At 35.8% G+C, this 19,154-nt stretch overlaps 1 protein-coding gene across 3 annotated transcripts in view; it reads left to right on the forward strand.

Annotated features, from left to right (window-relative positions):
* PDE4D (phosphodiesterase 4D) overlaps positions 1-19,154 on the forward strand; it is a 570,552-nt gene that overhangs the window by 95,546 nt on the left and 455,852 nt on the right. For all 3 annotated transcript variants that reach the window (XM_052670429.1, XM_052670428.1, XM_052670420.1), the window contains exon 2: positions 2,450-2,570. In XM_052670429.1, coding sequence (XP_052526389.1) covers positions 2,529-2,570 — 42 coding nt within the window. In that variant the 5' untranslated portion in view covers positions 2,450-2,528. The remainder of the gene's footprint in view (positions 1-2,449; positions 2,571-19,154) is intronic.

Raw genomic sequence — 19,154 nt, forward strand, 5'->3', positions numbered from 1 at the left:
GTTCTCTTCTTGTGAGACCATGTGATAATTCTAGATATTACATTGCAGAGTAGTAATCAATCTAATTGGTCAAATATATGCCAGGCAAGAAATTCTTTCCTCCAACTTCATCCCAGCACTGAATGCTCTTTTTTCTTCCTTTAGTATTCTTTAATTTTAAGAAGTTTGCTATTGTGTTTTCTGGGTAAGGTATGAATTGTTACATTACAGGTTTTTATACAAACATGACTTAAAATGTTTAAGACAGAAACTTTCTTAATTTGTGTAAGAAATTAATGGCTCAATTTATTGTGTTACTATTGCTTTGCTCAGATAAAGCTGTAATCCAACACCATGGTTTCATATGTGTTTCCATACATTTTAAGTGACCTGTAGGACTTTTTTCTAAATGCATTACCTTATTTAATTAGATAGGTAAATTATTCTCTTTTGTGTATTTTGAACAATGCTGGAATGGATTACATGGCAATTTATCACCCTTTGCATCCATTTCATCCTGTAACTAGCTAAATAAGAAAAGTAACCCTAAAATAATTTTTTGTGGGTACTGACTTGTATGTAGGGATTGCAAGTAAAAGTCATTGAAAATTCATTTTCTTTCCACAAAACATAGTTATAGTTCTTGTGCACATTTACATATATTCATGATAACAGAATAGGAGTAGTTTGTAATAGTTTTCAGGAAATGTTTATCTTCTTAAAGAAAGCACATAAAAATAGCCTATATGTTAACATCTTGCTTTTCCCAGTTCATTCCACTAATCACCACCTCTATACTCCCAACTGTATTAATGTGATTTTGGAGGGGCAGCATTTTTTTGCATACGTACTGCTTTTTGCTTCTTTCAGTGGATTAATATCTAAAATGAAAATCATGTATTTTGGTGTTGTAACACTGCGGACTATATGTATCTATATGTATTTAAATATGAAAAAATATTAGCTGTTTCCTCCACTCTTGGCTTTGCTTCACTGTAACTGGAGGCTGCCTATAAATAATTAAATACATAAATAATCAAGACATATTTATTATTTATCTAAAGAAATGGTAGAGTTTTAGAAAACAAACCGAAAGATGAAGTAGTGTGCCAAAGCCTTGCTTATGTATTGAGATAAGAGGATTTCTTACAAAGTAAAGCCAGTTTTCAAGTCATGTTACAAGTCGTGATGTTCTCCTGATGGGGAGGGAGACTACACCTATATATAGTGCATAAATGAATATCTGACTCTTAGTATCACACTGGCACTGAAAAGTTAGTCTTCTAACTGTGGAAGTGGGGCTTCAGAGAGTCTTAAAGACACTGTCATCTTAAAACAGTAAGTTATGCTAGTAAAATTGCCCCATCCCTGTTCAAGGCCAGATTGGATGGAGGCCTTTGCAGCCTCGTCTAGTATTAAATGGGGAGTGGCCTCAGGGGTGGTCCTGCGTGTGGCAGGGAGGTTGGAGATTCATGATATTTGAGATCCCTTCCAACCCAGGCTGTTCTGTGATTCTGTAAAATTATGCTCATATGGATGAAGTCTATCCTAGTGTGAAATTTCTTATATCCATATGAATTGTATCAGTAATGTGCCTGTACATGAGGAAAATAAGCTATGCCTGTAATTTTTTGCTACTGTGATTGAGTCTACATTAGGAGATTTTTGCTATGACAACTTTGTTGGTCAGAAATTGTGCTATATCTCATCTTTGTCTGGCAAAGGAAAAAATGTGTGCAGAAATATACCTGGCCCAGAATGAGAATATAAAGCTTCCAATTGCCTTATCCTAGGGCACACGAATTTCCCTTTAACTCTGCTTGTCCATGATGACTGGTGTGTACTTAGCCAGAGGCTGATGAATGCTGCTTTTCAAAGCCTCCATGGCATGTCATTACCAGTTGCTAGAGCTCATGCTTAGTCATTATTGTAATACAGAGGATAATTTGTCAAACCCTGTCACCTCTATGAAAGCACCCAACTGCTGGTATAAATATCCCTAGGCATCTGGATTTGAAAATTACTCTAGCTGACTTTCTTATATTTAGTGTGTACCTGCTGGTCTGACTGATATGTAAGATAAGAAATTCCCTTCTGACTGAGAAACTGGATAAAATTACCTAATAACAATTATTTTATTATTACAAATTGTACTGCAGTTATCTAGTTAATTATCTGTGGTGAAAGGCCCTGCCTCAGACGTCCGTAATATTCTGTAATTTTGGAGATTTATTCTGCTTTTGATATTGACTGGAAAATATAAACAGTTCATGGATATGCTTGTGGAATATTTTTGTGTAACCATGTGTCATGTATAGCTAGTGGTATATGAAATGTCTGCTTTATTGGATCTTAGGATATTAGATCTTAATGTACAACTTACATGTACTATGAAGCAGCAGCTTATGTGTGGATGTTGTACAACATACAAAGACCTTGATGATAACTAAATAAATAAATTTGTTTTCAGTGTAACAGGTATTCAAAGAGTCAAGAAAGAAAACATCTCCTCTGAAACTTGCAGAACACTTCCGATTTAGTCAGTCACCATGAACAAGAATACTTGTACTCTATATGGGAGGAGTAAAAGTGTAAGTAGGTGGTTTTATTTTCATTGCTTCTATTTTTATTATCAGTATTTGTATATAACGCACATGATTTAAGCTGGCCTTTGAAACACCACTTTCTGAGTAGGATAGCAACTGTGATAGGATCTTCGTTAGTCTTACCCTACTCTTGTATCTGTATCCAAAATAAGCACTGATATGTGATGTGCACATACAAAGATAGGTTTATTGAGTAATTTTGTTTTATGTGATTTTTTTTTTAATTGACATCCATTTTTCTGAGAGCATTTTTGACCAAATTATTAAAAAAGATATTTTTTTTAGCATATATTATAGCATAAGTCTATATGTTGCTGACACATAACATACTCAGAAGTACATGCTGCTGAATGATTTTGGCATCAAGATTTGCTAATTATTATCTTTGCTAATGCATTGTAGAAACGCTGAATATGGTACAGGTAAACAGTGAGACAACATGCTAATAATAAATGCCTAAATTTGGATGAAGCTTAATTTTGACTTATGTATGCCTATCCCAATAACCAAGAAATAGAATGGTTAAGATGCTTCTCCAGACTCTTCTGTCTTTCTGGTGCTCAATAGAACAATATTACTATGTGATATTATATACTGATGACTCTGCCTTCCAAGCATAGACAAAAACGGAATGTTCCTTTCTAACATGCTATTGCTATGCCTAAGCTGTTAAATATGCCCCTTCTCCTGATAGCCAGGGACATTTTATTCAAGCGGTTTGATAAATGGAAATTGGAAATAAAAGTTAGTGTGTGCCAGATGCTGCATCTACAAGGACAGAGGTTACAGATACAGTTTTTATTTTTGAGGGGCTTTCAGCTTGTATGAAAACAAAGTGTTCTTAAGAAATTATTCAGATCACACTGGATCCAGCTTTTCAGTTCTCTTCTGAGCCTCTTCCATCTTGCTCTGTAATGGCATTAAGACTGCTGCATCTGCTTCTTGCTACTAATACCTTAGTGTATCTGCCTCTTCACGCCCATTTGCTGCCTCTACTTCTTACCCAATATGGTTGGTTCTTGAAATAAGAGGGTGAGTTTAGTTGACTTCATTCAGAATTGCTCAAGTATGTATCTTTTCTCTCAGCTGCTGGAAAGTGGTGCAGACATTCTGACCACATCTGAATTTCCTTTTCAAAAATTAAAGATCTTCCAATATGATCTTCTATTTCCTGTAACTTTGCTGGATATGCCATCAATGTATGTATATATAACAAGGGGGAAAAGTGACAGACCTTTGCTAAAGGGTGCCACTACGTAATTAAACAAATAGCCTGATGCAATACGGTAAACTGAAAACAGGTATCCAGTGTGAAATTTCACTATTGATTTTGTTTGACCTGGTGAGAAAATATGTGAAGCATAAAGCTGGCAAAAAAGTTTAAATAAGTGCAAAGTATAACATTTTTATGTCATTTAGGCTAATAAGATTTGATCAAATTTTGGACAAAGAACAGCAATGTTTTGGTTTTAGTTGGATCAATTTTGAGTAAATATCTATTAATTCAAAATATCTTAATATTTCACTAAAAATTTTCTAGTACATATTTTATAAGATTTACTTCCAAAATGTCAATAAATATATCAAAGCAGGCTTGGAAAGTGATTTTATTTTTAACCTACAGAACAAACTTCTTGATTTTAGTGTTAAATGCATGTTGTTCTGAGCATGCAATCATAACCACTTGCAGCTATTTTTCTTCTATCTATATGAATTATGGAATACTTCCTACTTTTTTTTTTTTTTTTTTTTTTTTTTTTTTTTTTTTTTTTCCAATTGTGAAATATATAATCTCTAAAGAATTATTTTAAGATCGTGTTTAAATAATTCCTTCACTGATTGTAGTAGAAAATAGTGATAGACTTTGAACAAAGGTGTCCTACAACAGTCTCTTTTGCACTTATTGAGTACAGCCAAAGTTTTCGTTTTGTATGTTGATGGTATAACATCTTCCAAGTTGCTGTATGTCTGCTGGTTTGCATCTGCATTGTCAAAGTTATCCATAGTTTGTCAGGCCAGCCATTTCCCAAACGACCTTCTTATGAATTTAAGAAAAATCTCAACAGTGAAATGAACAATCTTTAAAGGAATCATGGATTATGGCTTTTATTTCTTGGGATGTTTCTGTGTAGCCCTAGTTTTCCTTCAGTATTACTGAACATATTATCTCAAATATTAGCGTGGGTGAGACTTTGTCTGAGTATTGTGTCCAAATTTGTAGTCCTCAGGACAGGAGAGACGTGGACCTGTTGGAGCACATCCAGAGGAGGGCTCCAAAAATGATCCAAGGATTGAAAATCCTTTCCTACATGAGAGGCTGAGAGAGCTGGGGCTGTTCAGCCTGGGGAAGAGAAAGCTATAGAGAGATCTGAGAGTGGCCTATCACTATCTAAAGGGAGCTGTAAGAAAGAAGGAAACAGACTCTTTAGATGGATGTATTAGGATAGGACAGTAGGAAATGGTTTCAAACTAAGTGAGGGAAGATTTAGACTGGACATGAAAAAAGAAGTGTTTTACAGTAAGGGTGGTGAGGCACTGGAACAGTTTGCCCAGAGAAGTGGTGGATTTCCCATCACTGGAGACATTCAAGGTCAGGCTCTGAGCAATATGATGTAGCTGTAGATGTCCTTGTTCATTGCAGGGGAGCTGGACTAGGTGACCTATAAGAATTCTTTCCAACACAAATGATTCTATAATTCCATGCTTTTAATATGGAAGATGAATCTGCAGATGTGTGTATATACACATATATATACACACCAAATGTAGAACTTTGTGCACAATGAGCCAGAAGAAGCTTAGCTTAACAGTGTAGAATAATACAAGTTAGAGAGAGAAAAGACTTTATCCCCATTATCAGATTTTCTAACAAAAAAATTAGTACTATGAAGTGTTGGTGTAACTTAGAGCTTTGATTATTATATATATATATAAATCTTGGCAAGCAATCTAGTCATTGAAAACATGTTGCTAGTATTTATTTTTAAATTTCCTTTAATAGGATTTTATCCCCTTGCTGGTACTTTATGTCCTCAGACAGAACAATGTGTATAATCTTGCTAGTCTGTCACCCTCTCCCTTGCTGGTTTGCACAATATTCCTAGTCATTCTTCTGTTGGTAGCCTATGGAGTAGCACTTAACAGTATTTGGTAATAACATTTTATATAACAGTCAGCTCTCTTTCACTCACTGTATTCAGTGAGATTGCCTGCATTTATATCATTTCAGATGTACACAGTTTGTCTATTCTCTTAGTCATTTTCCTTAGGTAACTTTTTACTTCTTTAAATAGTTACCCCATAAACAAATTCCTCCATCTCTGAAATTTCTATTTCTCTGTTGTCTTGACCTGCTTAGAATATTCTAGGTGTTTCATTGTTTTAACTTCCATAATTTATCACATGCTGTTTCTGAAAATAGAGTTAAATTTTATTCTTTCCCTCAATGTAATTTGTTTGTTTATTTATTTGTTTCTCACAGTTACTTCAGGTAGAAGACAGAGATATTAGTTAGTGTTTAACTGCTATGCAAGAGACTTTTTTTTAACATGCTTTTAATAAAATAGTAAAATTCTTTGTGTTTTGGAAGGGCTTCATATTATTTTCATAAAAGGATGGACAATGTAATGTATTTCAGTGGTGTAGGTGGAGACAGATAGCTTTATGAGGTACAACATCATTTGTTCTTTGTCATAAAAATAATGAAATGCATTATTTATTGGTATTTTAAAATCAAACTTGCAGCACATATTCAGTTAAATTGGCATAGCTTTACACACCATCAGTAATAATTTTCTTTAGAGTATTATAATAACTGGATTTCTAAGTGAGTCTACTGGAGTCATATATAGTCATCTGAATGAAGTAAGAGTCCTCTGCAGGTGATGAGAGTGCCAGTATATGAGCAGGAAAGAATAAAGTCTGCATGTTACACTGTGTGGGCGTGCATCTTGGAACATTGTGTCAGAAGTGAGTCAATTCTTGTGAAATCAGAAAGCAGCTATATTGCAAAGAAAAAGAACCAGCCAAGAGGATATGTTTAGCAACTGGCCCTGCTTAAGCTGTAGAATTTCAACAGCTTCAACAAAAATAAAGAGTGGGTGGGGCTGAAAGCAAAATTAGAATGTTTATGCTGTAGTAAAGAACAAAGACTGCTATGTGCACCAACAATATATGGTCAGCCTTCTAACCTATTATATCTTTAATAGCCAAGACCGTTTTGAGTTTGTAAACATGCATCTCATAAAAGGTGTATTTTGTGGAACTGTTAGTTGTGTTCTGTAGAAACTACTGAACACCAGCAGCGGATAATTATGCTGTCTCATTCTATAATCAAAACTTTAAAATAAATTTATGGCTACTGATGTGATCAGAAGATGCTAGATCTCAAAGGGCTGTGCAACAAAGATGCTGAGAGTTTAGTTGTGTGCAGATGTTGATGAAAAAACTCATCCAAATGCAAAGCAGACGTGGAGCACCCACAGAGATGAAATGCAAAAGAAGGTGGAGAGCTATTTGCAAATAACTGACTCACTGAGATGTTTTCATCCAAAGCAGTTAGGGTTAAATAGTTGCAACCCTTGCTAGAGAGCGAGGGAGTGAAGGGGAAGTTAGAAACTTCCTCTATCATTATGCTCACTTCTGTTTGCATTATGAGTCAGAGATGACAAAACCAAGGTGCACTTTGTATGTCAGTGAATGGTCAGGGACAGGGAATGTCTTCCTTTTGCTCTTCTGCTCACCAAACAGAAAAGCACTTCAGCAATAGGGTAATACTAAACCAAAGAGTAGAGTGATGTAGTTCTACACAGGGAGTGTGAAGGAGCTGCAAATATATTCAGTCCCAGGCCTCTTCTTATCATAGTGCAGTTCTGTCAAGAGCAATCCTTGCTTTAGGACATTTTCTAAGTAACTATTCATCAACAGAAATGGGAGAAGCTTGCAGTGTTCCAGAAGCATTCTTTTTTCATGGCAAATTTGCACTACTTCCAAATAAATTGATTTTTCTCTCACTGCAAACAGTTAGACTCATTTGTTAGCTGATAGAAGGATATTTAGAAGGAGATTGCTTGGATTAAGTATTCCTCACTAATGAGATGCAACAACATTGGTATTCTTTGTTTTCTTTCACCCCTTCATCCACAGATATTGTGTTTGCAAAGAAAGATAAAGCACAGAAAAGGCAAAGGTGAACACAACTAAAGTGTGAATAGAAGCATGATGACTGCTGCTACCTTTTCTTTAATGTGACTTACTGTTGTTGAGTGGCAAAATAGACATTTTTAATCAGCAAGTTTCCTTAAGTAAACCTTATGCAACTGATGCATAAGACTCACCTGAAGAGAAAATAAGTGCTGCCTGAAGCAACATTAACTCTTTCTATATGTTTTCTAACATTTCTTGTACAGGAGTTAATACCTTATGTCCATACTTAGAATGCAGTATGAGAAGGAATGGCTGGATTTGACTCTCAGTAGATTAATTACTTCAATATTCAGTTACTATTGATGAAATCAAGTAGTTTTGGATGCATTTACTGCAAGGACATGAATACATTTGAATTTCTTCTAACTGTCAAACTGGCATTTGGAGACAAAGAAAAAGGTTATATAGCAGGAAGATGCCAGTGTATTCTTGATAAAGAAATTGCAAATGTGTTTCTTTACTCCCACTCACTCTGGATTTCTTCCTTTCTGTCTTCCACCCTCTCCAGGGTGGATGTTCCTACTAATGTTTCTAGCCATTCCATTCTGATCAGATATAAAATCTGTTCTGAATGCTTTCCTTCCTTCTGCCTGCGATATTTCTGACACTAATGCACACACTTTTGTCATCATTCTCTTTTTGTGACTCATCTCCTAGTTCAGCTCCTGCCTACCTGCTTAACTAAGTTCCATGCTTTTTGAAACAAGTCTTCGTATTTCCTTATCAAAGCTTGGGCAATACTTAGAAGTTTGCATCTGATAACTGCATAGTTTGGAATATGAAAACACTCCCACCTATATGTTAACTGACTTAGCAAGTCTAACCTATAACTCAAATGTCATCCATGTCTATGCAGATTTAAAAAATAGTCCGTGGGCTAGTAACATTTATTTAGTTTAAACTATATCAACAGAAAATCTCTTGATGGTTTGAGTGGGTCTGACAGAGAACTTGACAGCTCTGCTACACAAGCAAACCATTTTTGGAGTTCTTACATATTTATGTTACTGCCATTCCAGTTCATTCTCTCTCAGAGGATAATTATCTGTACCTGACACTGTATTTTCCTACCAATACAAACTACTTTTATACTTCCAAATATTTCCATTCCAGTGCTGGAATTCTGGCTGTCTCTAGGAGGCACAGTGGATAACTCACATCCTGCTTTGCAAAAGGGCCTGACAATTGTCAGCCACATGTATCAGAATTACACCAACTTTCATGTTGGCCAAAAGTAATTGTTCTTTGAAAAGAGTTCCAGCCTTCTCGATTTTGCTGTTTGAGAGAAATCACTTTTACCTTTGTAATTATTTGCTACAATGAAAACAAAAGTATATGAACCTGAGGATCCTAATGTGGTACCATAATATAATAATGTATAGTGTATACTTACCTAAAAGAGCAAACTCTTATTTGTAGTACAGAGGAGTATACTAGAACAGGAGGCAATAGATTGATAACTGAAATGATTGAGGGCCTGGAGTAAATCAAACTGAAAAAGACTATGAATGTCAAGACTTGACACATCACACTTCATAATGATGAAGGCTGGTGGTTGTGGGAAGAGTAGGGAAGAAGTGTGCAGTTAGTGGATACTGTAAATTAAATACATTTGCGTTAGAAGTTTGAATAATGTGGTCTCTCCCTATTTTTTTCACTACATATTTTCTGGTAAATAGGAAAGTGATCTTCTGGACACCTGAGTTCATGATTTCCTCATCTTTTGAACTCCACTCTCAGTCTGAGTTTTTAAATGTTGCCTAAGACATGATTGACTGACACTGTGTATATATGGAGGGAAAGGCAATATTATGTAATTAAATGATACATTCCTCCTCTGCCTACAATTTTACGTTGTTTTTTGTTGTTACGGTCAATATCCATGTCTGTCAGAGTGCCTGCAACAGATAGAGCAGTTGACTCTTCAGCAAGATGAACTTCTTGGCATGCTTTCAATATGAACATTAAATAGTTTTAATAAAATAAGTAAAAAACAAAGATTCAGAAGTATTATAGAGGTTACTAGTGGAAAGAAGCAGTAACATGACTGATGTTTCTAGGGAAAGAAATATCATAGTTGGTAGCAAAATAATTTGCTAGAGATCTGTGTAGAACATTGAAATGTTTTTCTGCAAGTTGTTGTGAAAAAATATAAATAATTCCACTACAAGATTTGCTATTCTTTGACCACCAGAGTAACAGAAAATATAAAGAATTCGAAACAGAATGTGAGAAACATTTGAGTACAATTTAAGTTCTGAATTGGCTGACAAGAGCAGTAAATAGCAGAATTAAAACCATCACTGAATTTTTAAACTGCTCTCTTGTTACAGGTTATATTGTGTTTCTATAGTAATGAATGTCTTTAGAAAGAACTGTAACTATTTGTGCAAAATGAGTATATGCTGTGCACTTTATTTCTTTGTAACACATGCAACATATTTCATCTTCTATCTGTATATTCATATATGCCTGCACACATACTCATGATAGTCTAGAACCTAACAGTATATGCTCTGAATGAAGAAACTTACAATGAGTTTTCCTTAAATGAATACGCAGTTCCATTGCTATAAAAAAAAAAAAAAGTCACATTACACAGTCCTGAAAAGAGCTAATTAGTTTTATTTTGTATTATTTTATTTTTCAAAAAAAGCTATTTTTTTTCTTTCATTCAATGTACTGCAGTGGCAGTAAATTGAGTTTGGTTATCTTACATAGCACCTGAAATAGAACAAAGCAAAATTTCCTCATGCCAGCATATGAATAGTGATGCTACTTTGGTTTTAGTCTCTGGACTGACAATAGCTGGGGGCTGAAAAAACTAGTAACATCCTGAAAGTGATGGTTTCATTTCCAGGGTCTTTCCTGTTTCCCGCAGCACTGTAAGACCTAGGAAAATGTGTTTCATCAATTTCCCTCTAACTTCTACCTTTAATTTTGATATTCACACTAAAATCCATTTTCAAAAAAGGAAGAAAATGTCATAGTTCTTTGGAAGTTTTCCTTTCTAATCAATTCCTTTAATTAAATGTGCCAAACTGGTTTATAGAATCTATTTATTGTAACAATATTGAATTAATACCAATTTCCTTGGTAATACTTCTGTAGAGTTAAATCAATGTGTCTTTGGATTTTAAAGAATTGACATCATTCTCTCATTTACATTCTAGAGAAAAAGAAGTTCTGCCTGGTTTCAAAGAATATGTGTTTTGATACATTTTGAATATAGCTTGCTAACACATTTAACAGAAAGAATCAAAAAGCATTATCTTAAGCAATGATGTGATATAACTGCCATGGAGTGATGGTCTCTTCTATTAGAGCTGAGGCTGGGTAATGTAAATGTTTTGATTTTCAAAATAGAAGAAAAATCAGTTAAAAGATTTCTTTATGAAACTTTTGGTTGGTTGCAGCTAACGCTTTGGAGAAGGATGTTGAAAAATGTTCTCAAAGTACCAAATGACACCCTAAGAAGTATTTGTCCAATGTGAAGCAGTTTTTCCTTCTGCACTGCTGTTATTTGTTTTGTTCATATTTAAATATACAGTGTAAGTGGAGACTTTTCAGTTTCTTCCCTTTGCCTCTACATAGGATGGATGAATATTTTTCCTGCTTACCACACTTTTAGTAAGTTCTAAAAAAGCAGCTTATTATTTTGTTTCCTTTGTAAGGCTGTTTGTAAATTACCTACCTGTCAATGGTTTGCCTTGTCAGCCCGGAGATGGAGAAGCAAAGGTGAATTGTGAACTTGCTTTGTGGACTAGCAGTCCAGTCTCAGACTCTGCATTATAGAGAACTATTTGTTTTTCAGATCTATCTGCTTTTCTTATTGCTGTTTACTCTGCTTCAGGTCAAGTTTTCCTTTCCTTTCTTCAAGGTACGCTATCTACAGCCTCAGTTGTGAATGGCTTCATCTTTTCTCTTTGTAAATATAAAGTTAATCTTAGAATCAGAATGACTTATGTTGGAAGGGACCTCAACGATCATCAAATTCCAACTCGCCTCCTACAGGCACGGTTACAAGCCAGCAGATCAAATACTAGATAAGATTTCCCCAGGGCCCCACCCAATCTGGTCTTAAACACCTCCATGGATGGAGCATCTACAGCCACTTTGGGAAACCTGTTCCAGCACCTCATAACTCTCTCAGTAAAAAAAACTTCCCCCGACTTCTAATCTGTATTTCCCTTCCTTTAGTTTAAAACCATTTTGTCTTATCACTATCTACCAATGTAAAAAGTTTATTTCTTTCATATTTATGAACTCTCTTTAAATACTGAAAGGCTGCAACCTATATTCAGAGGTTTCCCCACAGCCTTCTCTTTTCCAGGCTGAAAAAACCCAGTTCCTTCAGCCTGTCTTCACAGGACAGATGCTTCAGCCCTTGGATCATCTTTGTTGCCCTCCTCTGGACCCTTTCCAAAAGGTCCATATTCTTCCCATGTTGAAGGCCTCAGATTTGGATACATTACTCCAGATAAGGCCTCAAGAGGGCATAATAGAGGGAGACAATCACCTCCCTGTCCTTGTTGGCTACACCTCTTCTGATGGAACCCAGGATACCATAGGCTACAAGTGCACACTGCTTACTCACGTTAAGTTTCTCATCAACCAGGACTCTAAGTCATTCTCACTGTGGTTACTCTCAGTGAATTTTCCCAGTCTATATACCTATCTGGGATTTCCTGGATCCAAGTGAGAAACCTTGCATTTTGCACCTCACTATGTTCACAAGGGCCCACTTTTCAAGTTTGTCAAGGTCCCTCTGGATGGAATCCCTTCCTTCTGCTGCATCAACTACCTCTCAGCTTGGTGTCATCAGCAAACTTTCTGAGGATGCACTCAATCCCGTAATTTATGTCACTGATAAAGATATTAAAGTATATTTAATCCCACGCTCCTGGGGAACACCAGTTGTTATTGGCCTCCATTTGGACATAGAGCTGTTGACCACAGCACTCCGGCTGCAACATTCCAACCAATTCCTTACACACTGAATAGTCCACTTTTCAAATACATCTCTCTCCAATTTAGAGATAAGGATGTGATGGGGGACCATGTGAAAAGCCTTGCAGAAGTCCAAGTAGATGACATCAGTCACCTTCCCTTTGTCCATTGATCCCATCACTCCATCACAGAAAGCTACTAGATTGGTCAGGCACGACCTTCTCCTGGTCTCAGATCACCTGCTCATCCCTCATATGACTTAACGTGCCTTCCAGGAGGACCTGTTCCATGATCTTCCCAGGCACAGAACTGGTGCTCAGCAGCCTGTAGTTCTCTGAGTCCTTCCTCTCTTTTAAATGGGAGTGATGTTTCCCTTTTACCAGTCCCCAAGAACTCTGCCTGACAGCCAAGTCTTTTAAAATATGATGGAGAGTGACTCCAGTTTGTGGCTGAAGAGAATTTGTTGAGTTATCTAAATTTGGCAAAATTTGGCTTGATACGTGGCCTTCATAAATTCTAGAATTTATTAGGTATAACTTTTGAGCTTCTCAATTTCTTTAGGTTCCTAACTGTTGGCTTGCATCTGTGCTTTTCAGGTTTACTAGCAGTTGTTTCAGTCTTTTCTTCTTTAGAATCTGATTTTGACTGAACTTATTCCTGTTAGCTGTCTTACCAGATCATATGACATCTTCCTAATCATGGCATTTCCTTGTAAAATATAATATAAATGAGAAGAAAAAAAAAAAGTAAAAAGTTAATCTATGAAGAAAGCCAATGTAGAGACATAAATTTTTGTATGAGATGGGATATTTTTTTCAGTTTTTCTTCTGATAGAATTTGAAATACTGAGTCTTGAGAAAACTGACTGCAATACCAGAGCAGTTGAAAATACATAGAGACAATACTGCCCAATTTTTCTCTTAGATTAATAGAGTTTTCTACATATGAAGTTTGAAACTTAAACAAAGGCTATTGCACTCTTGTTGTCTACATTCTTTTCACTGCATGTGCTTTATAAATAACACCACTTAATAGTCAACTTCCATCTCTTTCTGGGGCAGAACATTGCATATCATTGATTTCCCAGCAGGGCTCTATATCTACATTACATGACACACGCTGAGACCTAGATATTGCTTAGTAACAATTGTATCTGAATGGTAACATAAGACAAAATGAAACAGAGTTGGAGGGGAAGGCTTTATACATAGATGGTGTGAAAAAAAAAAAAATCAAATTGTCATGTATCTCCTACCATCTACCCATCTACTTCTGGCCTTTCCTGTGGTTGATTTGCTCCTGGGAAAAAAAAAAAAAAAAAAGTTTGCTTGGTTCTTTTATAAACTTCTAGAAACAATTTTCAGCTGTTGTTAGTGTCCTCATGAGAAGCCAGCTCAGCTCAACAGCACAATCTAGATACTAAATGCTTAGGTCTCAGAGGTTTTGTGAGGCAGTTTTCAAAATAAAGCAACCATCCCAGTCCAGATAGTCTTATTCAATTTTTTTGCTCTTGAAGGAATAAATTAGGCTTTCTATTTTCTCTCTTTCTGTATTTCCATTTCTAAAAATGGCAGCTCCTCTTGTCTGGAAAGGTTAGTATTAGAAAGAAAGAGAAACTACAGTGGGATGGGAAATTAATATTTCGTAGAGGCTGTGTGATTTTTCTAGTGAAACCTCAGGCAGGATGGGTGAAAGTAGCTACAGGATATATAGAATGATGTAATGGCTCAGCGTTAGGCTGTACTTGGAGCCTTCTCCAAGTTTCTTTGTAGGCTGTTCTGGCATCTCACTCTGTGTGTTGTCTAGTCTTTCAATCTGTTTGTGTTTGGAATCAGTTCAAAACACCAGAAAACACCCAAACCTGGAGTTTGGAGTCAGCTAATATTTTTTACTGTCTGTGTTTTACCACTTTCCTTGTACGCTGTTTGGCTAATTTTCATTGATCTACCTTCTCCTCAAGGTGGAATATAATACTTATAATACTTTAAATTCTACCTTTCAAGGCTGTAAATAATTTGTATATCAAAGTACCAGCCTTGTGATGACTGTTAAAAGTTTTGTCACTAAAAAGAGTTAGCACTTGTTTGCCATAAGCTATTGACCTACAGACATAATAAAATTATCATCTGATTTAAACTTTATTCAACCTGTTGTTTTTTTTGTGTTGGTATTTTCTTTTTCTCTATTAAGTTATCAAATGGTACTGCCCTTTACCTACTTCTTAGTAGGAGAGACAACAGTAATGCCATTTACTTGGGCATTTAGTCACAAGCACAGTGACAGTAATATTGTTTCAGACTCATGGAAAATATCAGTAAAATTGTATAAAAACAGCTATTTTGAATTTTATTTTTGTGTTTACTGCTGATAGAATCAGAGGTGACTATGATTTTTACCTCTAGATTGCTGGATAGTTGAAACATTTTGACAAAATTTGAACATGCCAGTAACAACATTCATGAATACTTCTATTGAAAGTTCTTGCTTGTATTTTTCAAGTTATCCTCTGATTGTCATTGGTCATGTAGTACATTGAGTAGCAGTGCAGTCCCAGTTAATCATTTATGTTTACTTAATCAAGCACTGTATGAGAAGTCTGATCAGAACTGTTAGTATTTTATAAGCATCTGCTATTTTTGTAATTGCTTTTTATTTTTCATCTGCATATTGGTACCAAGATGTAAGTAAAGTAGTTAAAATAACAGATAACAGATGTGATCTACTTAACTAAAAGTCAACATTCTCAAATTCTTCTATAGATGAAAAGAAAATTAACAGAACTAAACTTCTTAATTTATTTCAGGTATTTTGTATATTGAGTTTGGTTAATGATATCTGTCTTGCACCTTTTCAAGGTGAAGGATATGATATAGTGAATATCATAGGAATTCTCAGCAGTTACCTACAGCCTGTGCTAAAGATATTCTGGAGGTGTGAAATTCCTGCCTTCTTCTGTAATCCTACTGACAATCTCCTCTCCTGTTCCTTCTATTCCTGTTTTATTATATTAAATAATACACAGTGCCGTGTTTTTGGATGAGTTGTCAGCAACAGAGTTAGAGATTGGAACTTCTAAAGCTTATATACTGTCATGATAAGCTCATCAATCTCAAGTATACTGCACAGTGAATGAAGTGTGACTTGCATAATTCCCTGGGAAAGCAAACTGCTGGGTTTTGATTGTTCTGTGCTCAGTGTTCTAACCGTGGCTGACTGTCTTAAATCTTCACCTGTTTTCTTAAGCTATAGGGCTTTATATTTGTAGAAAACTGAAAGCATATGGAAGAGAAGAAAACGAAACTGAGGGAATTTTTTTTTTAATGAAAATTTGATTAGAATTAAATTTATTCTTATAAATTAGTATGTGCTGTCGCCAATGTCATTTACTGGCTAGTACCAAATGGACTTTTTCGTTAGTCAAGATAAAATGCAATGCAAATTATGGAATAAATGTGTCTGATATTTCTTTGCTAATCATGTCTTTTTTTTCCCCCCATGTTCACAAGTACTGGGTCTCTGTTCATTTTCCCGTTAGTTAACCATATGTTCCTATTCTGTTTCTCACTGCATAACAATTCTGTCTATGTCTCCAGTTTCTGTGTATGGCTTTTTTTTTTTTTTTTTAACTTCAGCCTTTCTGGTTGCTTCTACTTGAACATGCCTTCTAAATTACAAATGTAAAATAATTCAAAGAAATTTATGCCCAGGGTATTAATGGTGAATCAAGGAACAGAAATGTAATTGTAAAGCCAAAGTAAAACTACTGGGTCTGGGAAAGAGAATATTATTTTGGCTCCAAGAGCAGCTTATGCATCTCTATCACTAAGGACATCAAACATACAAAAAAAATAGTGGGATAAAGTAAACATTGTATGGTTGAGAGTACTGATCACTCCGTTCATACCTGAATACTCTTCTTTCCCTTGGAAAAAAAACACTCCCCAAGGTATGGCAATCAGAAATATCCATTAGCTTTACAATATGTCTAGAAGATCTGCAAAAAAAGGTCATCAAGCTTTGGTAGAACACAGGTCAAACTGACTTACTGATTTTGTCAGTGATTTGGGAAGGCAGCTTAGATAACATTTCATAGATGAGAAAGATATCAGTTTGTGACAGTAAGAACACACGTTGTATTTGGACTTGAAAACCCATGTGCATTTGGGGTTAATAGGAGTCACTGCTGAGAATAGCTGAAGATTGAAAAATGAAAAACTTCATCCCTAATGGGCAAAAATACCATTTTATCACTTTTTTTTCTGCCTGGTTGTAGTAAACAGATGTGCAATTTATGCCTAATAATAATTTATTATTTGGGTACATATGAATTTGAAGCCAGAGGATAGTATCCCTTCCATGCTTATCTTTGGTTGTTTTGCTATTTTAACTGCTGTGTTTTACCTAAAATGAGTTTCTACTTTCTAGCTTTCAATCAAGTGTGTTCTCAGCCAAAGAGAACTAAATGGCTGCACAACGTGCAGCTGCTAAAGGAAAGATGTAGAGCAGATGGCAGTCTCTATGCTGATAATAATGCTGTCTGTGTGGTCTTACCTATTCCCCTTTGCAGTCTATGAGTAGATGAGTAAGGAAGAATTTTATATGTTGTCTTTAGGCTTTTTATAAGCAAGAAAATAAGCCAAGCTCTGTCTCTCTAGCCAGAGACTGTTGATTTCCGAATGACTTGAGGTCAATATTTTTAAGGTAATTGACTAACCCACAAGAAAAACACTGCAGCTGATCATCGACCTGTTACAAAGAGGTTTAGCATCCTAATCTTTGCATCTTGTTCAGTTTGAAAAAGTTCAAGGATATGTTACCTGCAGATGTTGCTGGAATCTTTTGAATATGCTCAGTATTCTCTGCTTGCTTACAGGAATACTGGAAAAAAACAAACAAGGAAAAATGAACAACAATTTGCTGACACACTCCTAATTCTAGTATGTGAGTGTGCATGCCAGCGTATGCATCAAGGATGCTGACAACTATTTAAACGATTAGCATGTTCATTTCTGCCTTTTTCTGTCTCCCATATGTTCCCTGTGCCATTGTTCTCAGGCTTTAAAATATTAGAGTTGCAAAAGTATTTTCAGAGAGGAAATGATTAGGGGAAGAGAATTCAGGCTTATTTGGGGTAGAGAGGAGAAGTTTGAGTGTTAAAACTTAGCGTAGAAGTTCAGGTCTTACAACTTAGAGGAAAGCTGATGAAAATTTATGTAAATCTTGCAAAAAAAATCCTTCTGTGCTCTACCCTATTTGCAATTTTTATCACAGAGAATTATTAAAGCAAGCAATTTATGATGTAAGAACTACTTTCTTGGGTGCTATATTCTCCAGACCAAACAAATCATTTCCATCAGCTGCTTCTCATAAGACCAGGTTCACTGCCTTGCTCTGGACATGCAGCAGGATCTCAATATCTTTCTTCTAGTGAGGGACCCAAAACTGAAAATAGTACTCAAGGTTTGGCCACACCAATCTGAGTAGAGAGAAAGAATCACCTTCATGCTCCTGCTGGCAGCACTGTTTCTGATACAAGCTAGGATGCCACTGACCTTGGCCACATGGGCACACTGGTGGCTCATGTTCAGCCAAACATTGACCAACACTCCCAGATCCTTTTCTTCTTCACAGTCTTCCAGCCACTCTACCTGCGGGTAGACAGAAGAGATTTAGCTTAGATATTGGGAGGAAGTTTTTCATACAGAGGGTGATTACACACTGGAACAGGTTGCCCAAGGAGGTTGTGGATGCCCCATCCCTGGAGGCATTCAAGGCCAGGCTGGATGTGGCTCTGGGCAGCCTGGTCTGGTGGTTGTTGGCGACCCTGCACACAGCAGGGGAGTTGAAACAAGGTGATCATTGTGGTCCTTTTCAACCCAGGCCATTCTATGATGATGATTCTATGACACGAGATCTAACAGTATCATTTCTGTAAGTGTGCAGACTGTTGCTAAAGATGTCTTAAATTTTGGAAAATGACAAGATTTTTAGTTACATTATCAACCTTTTAAAGTGCTAGTTTCATAGTAAGTCAAAATTTTGTCAGTAGAAGCAATCAATGTTTGCATAGATGTAGATAAGAAATTTATTTTGAGATCTGTAAGGATTTGTGTGCAGATCTTACACATTTTTATATCTGAAGCCCATCCAAATGTCTAATACACTTCTTTCCTTTCCTGTCTGCACAGTAAATTGAATTTTAAAGCATGTTTTTTGTTTTTTTTTTTTAAAGAAAACAATCTCTAGAAATTAGCTCTGCAATGTTACTGCAAGAAATAGGTTCAGAAAATGTAAAACAGTGACCTTTGTAAAAGCTTTTATTTATTGGCTATGAGAAATTACATGTCAGTATTTAATTGTGTGATTCTCAGGTAAATACAGCATGATTAGGAGATGTTCCTGCACAGATAATGA

This window comes from Tympanuchus pallidicinctus, unplaced genomic scaffold (assembly GCF_026119805.1).
Source record: "Tympanuchus pallidicinctus isolate F22 unplaced genomic scaffold, pur_lepc_1.0 scaffold9, whole genome shotgun sequence".
NCBI lineage: Eukaryota > Metazoa > Chordata > Aves > Galliformes > Phasianidae > Tympanuchus > Tympanuchus pallidicinctus.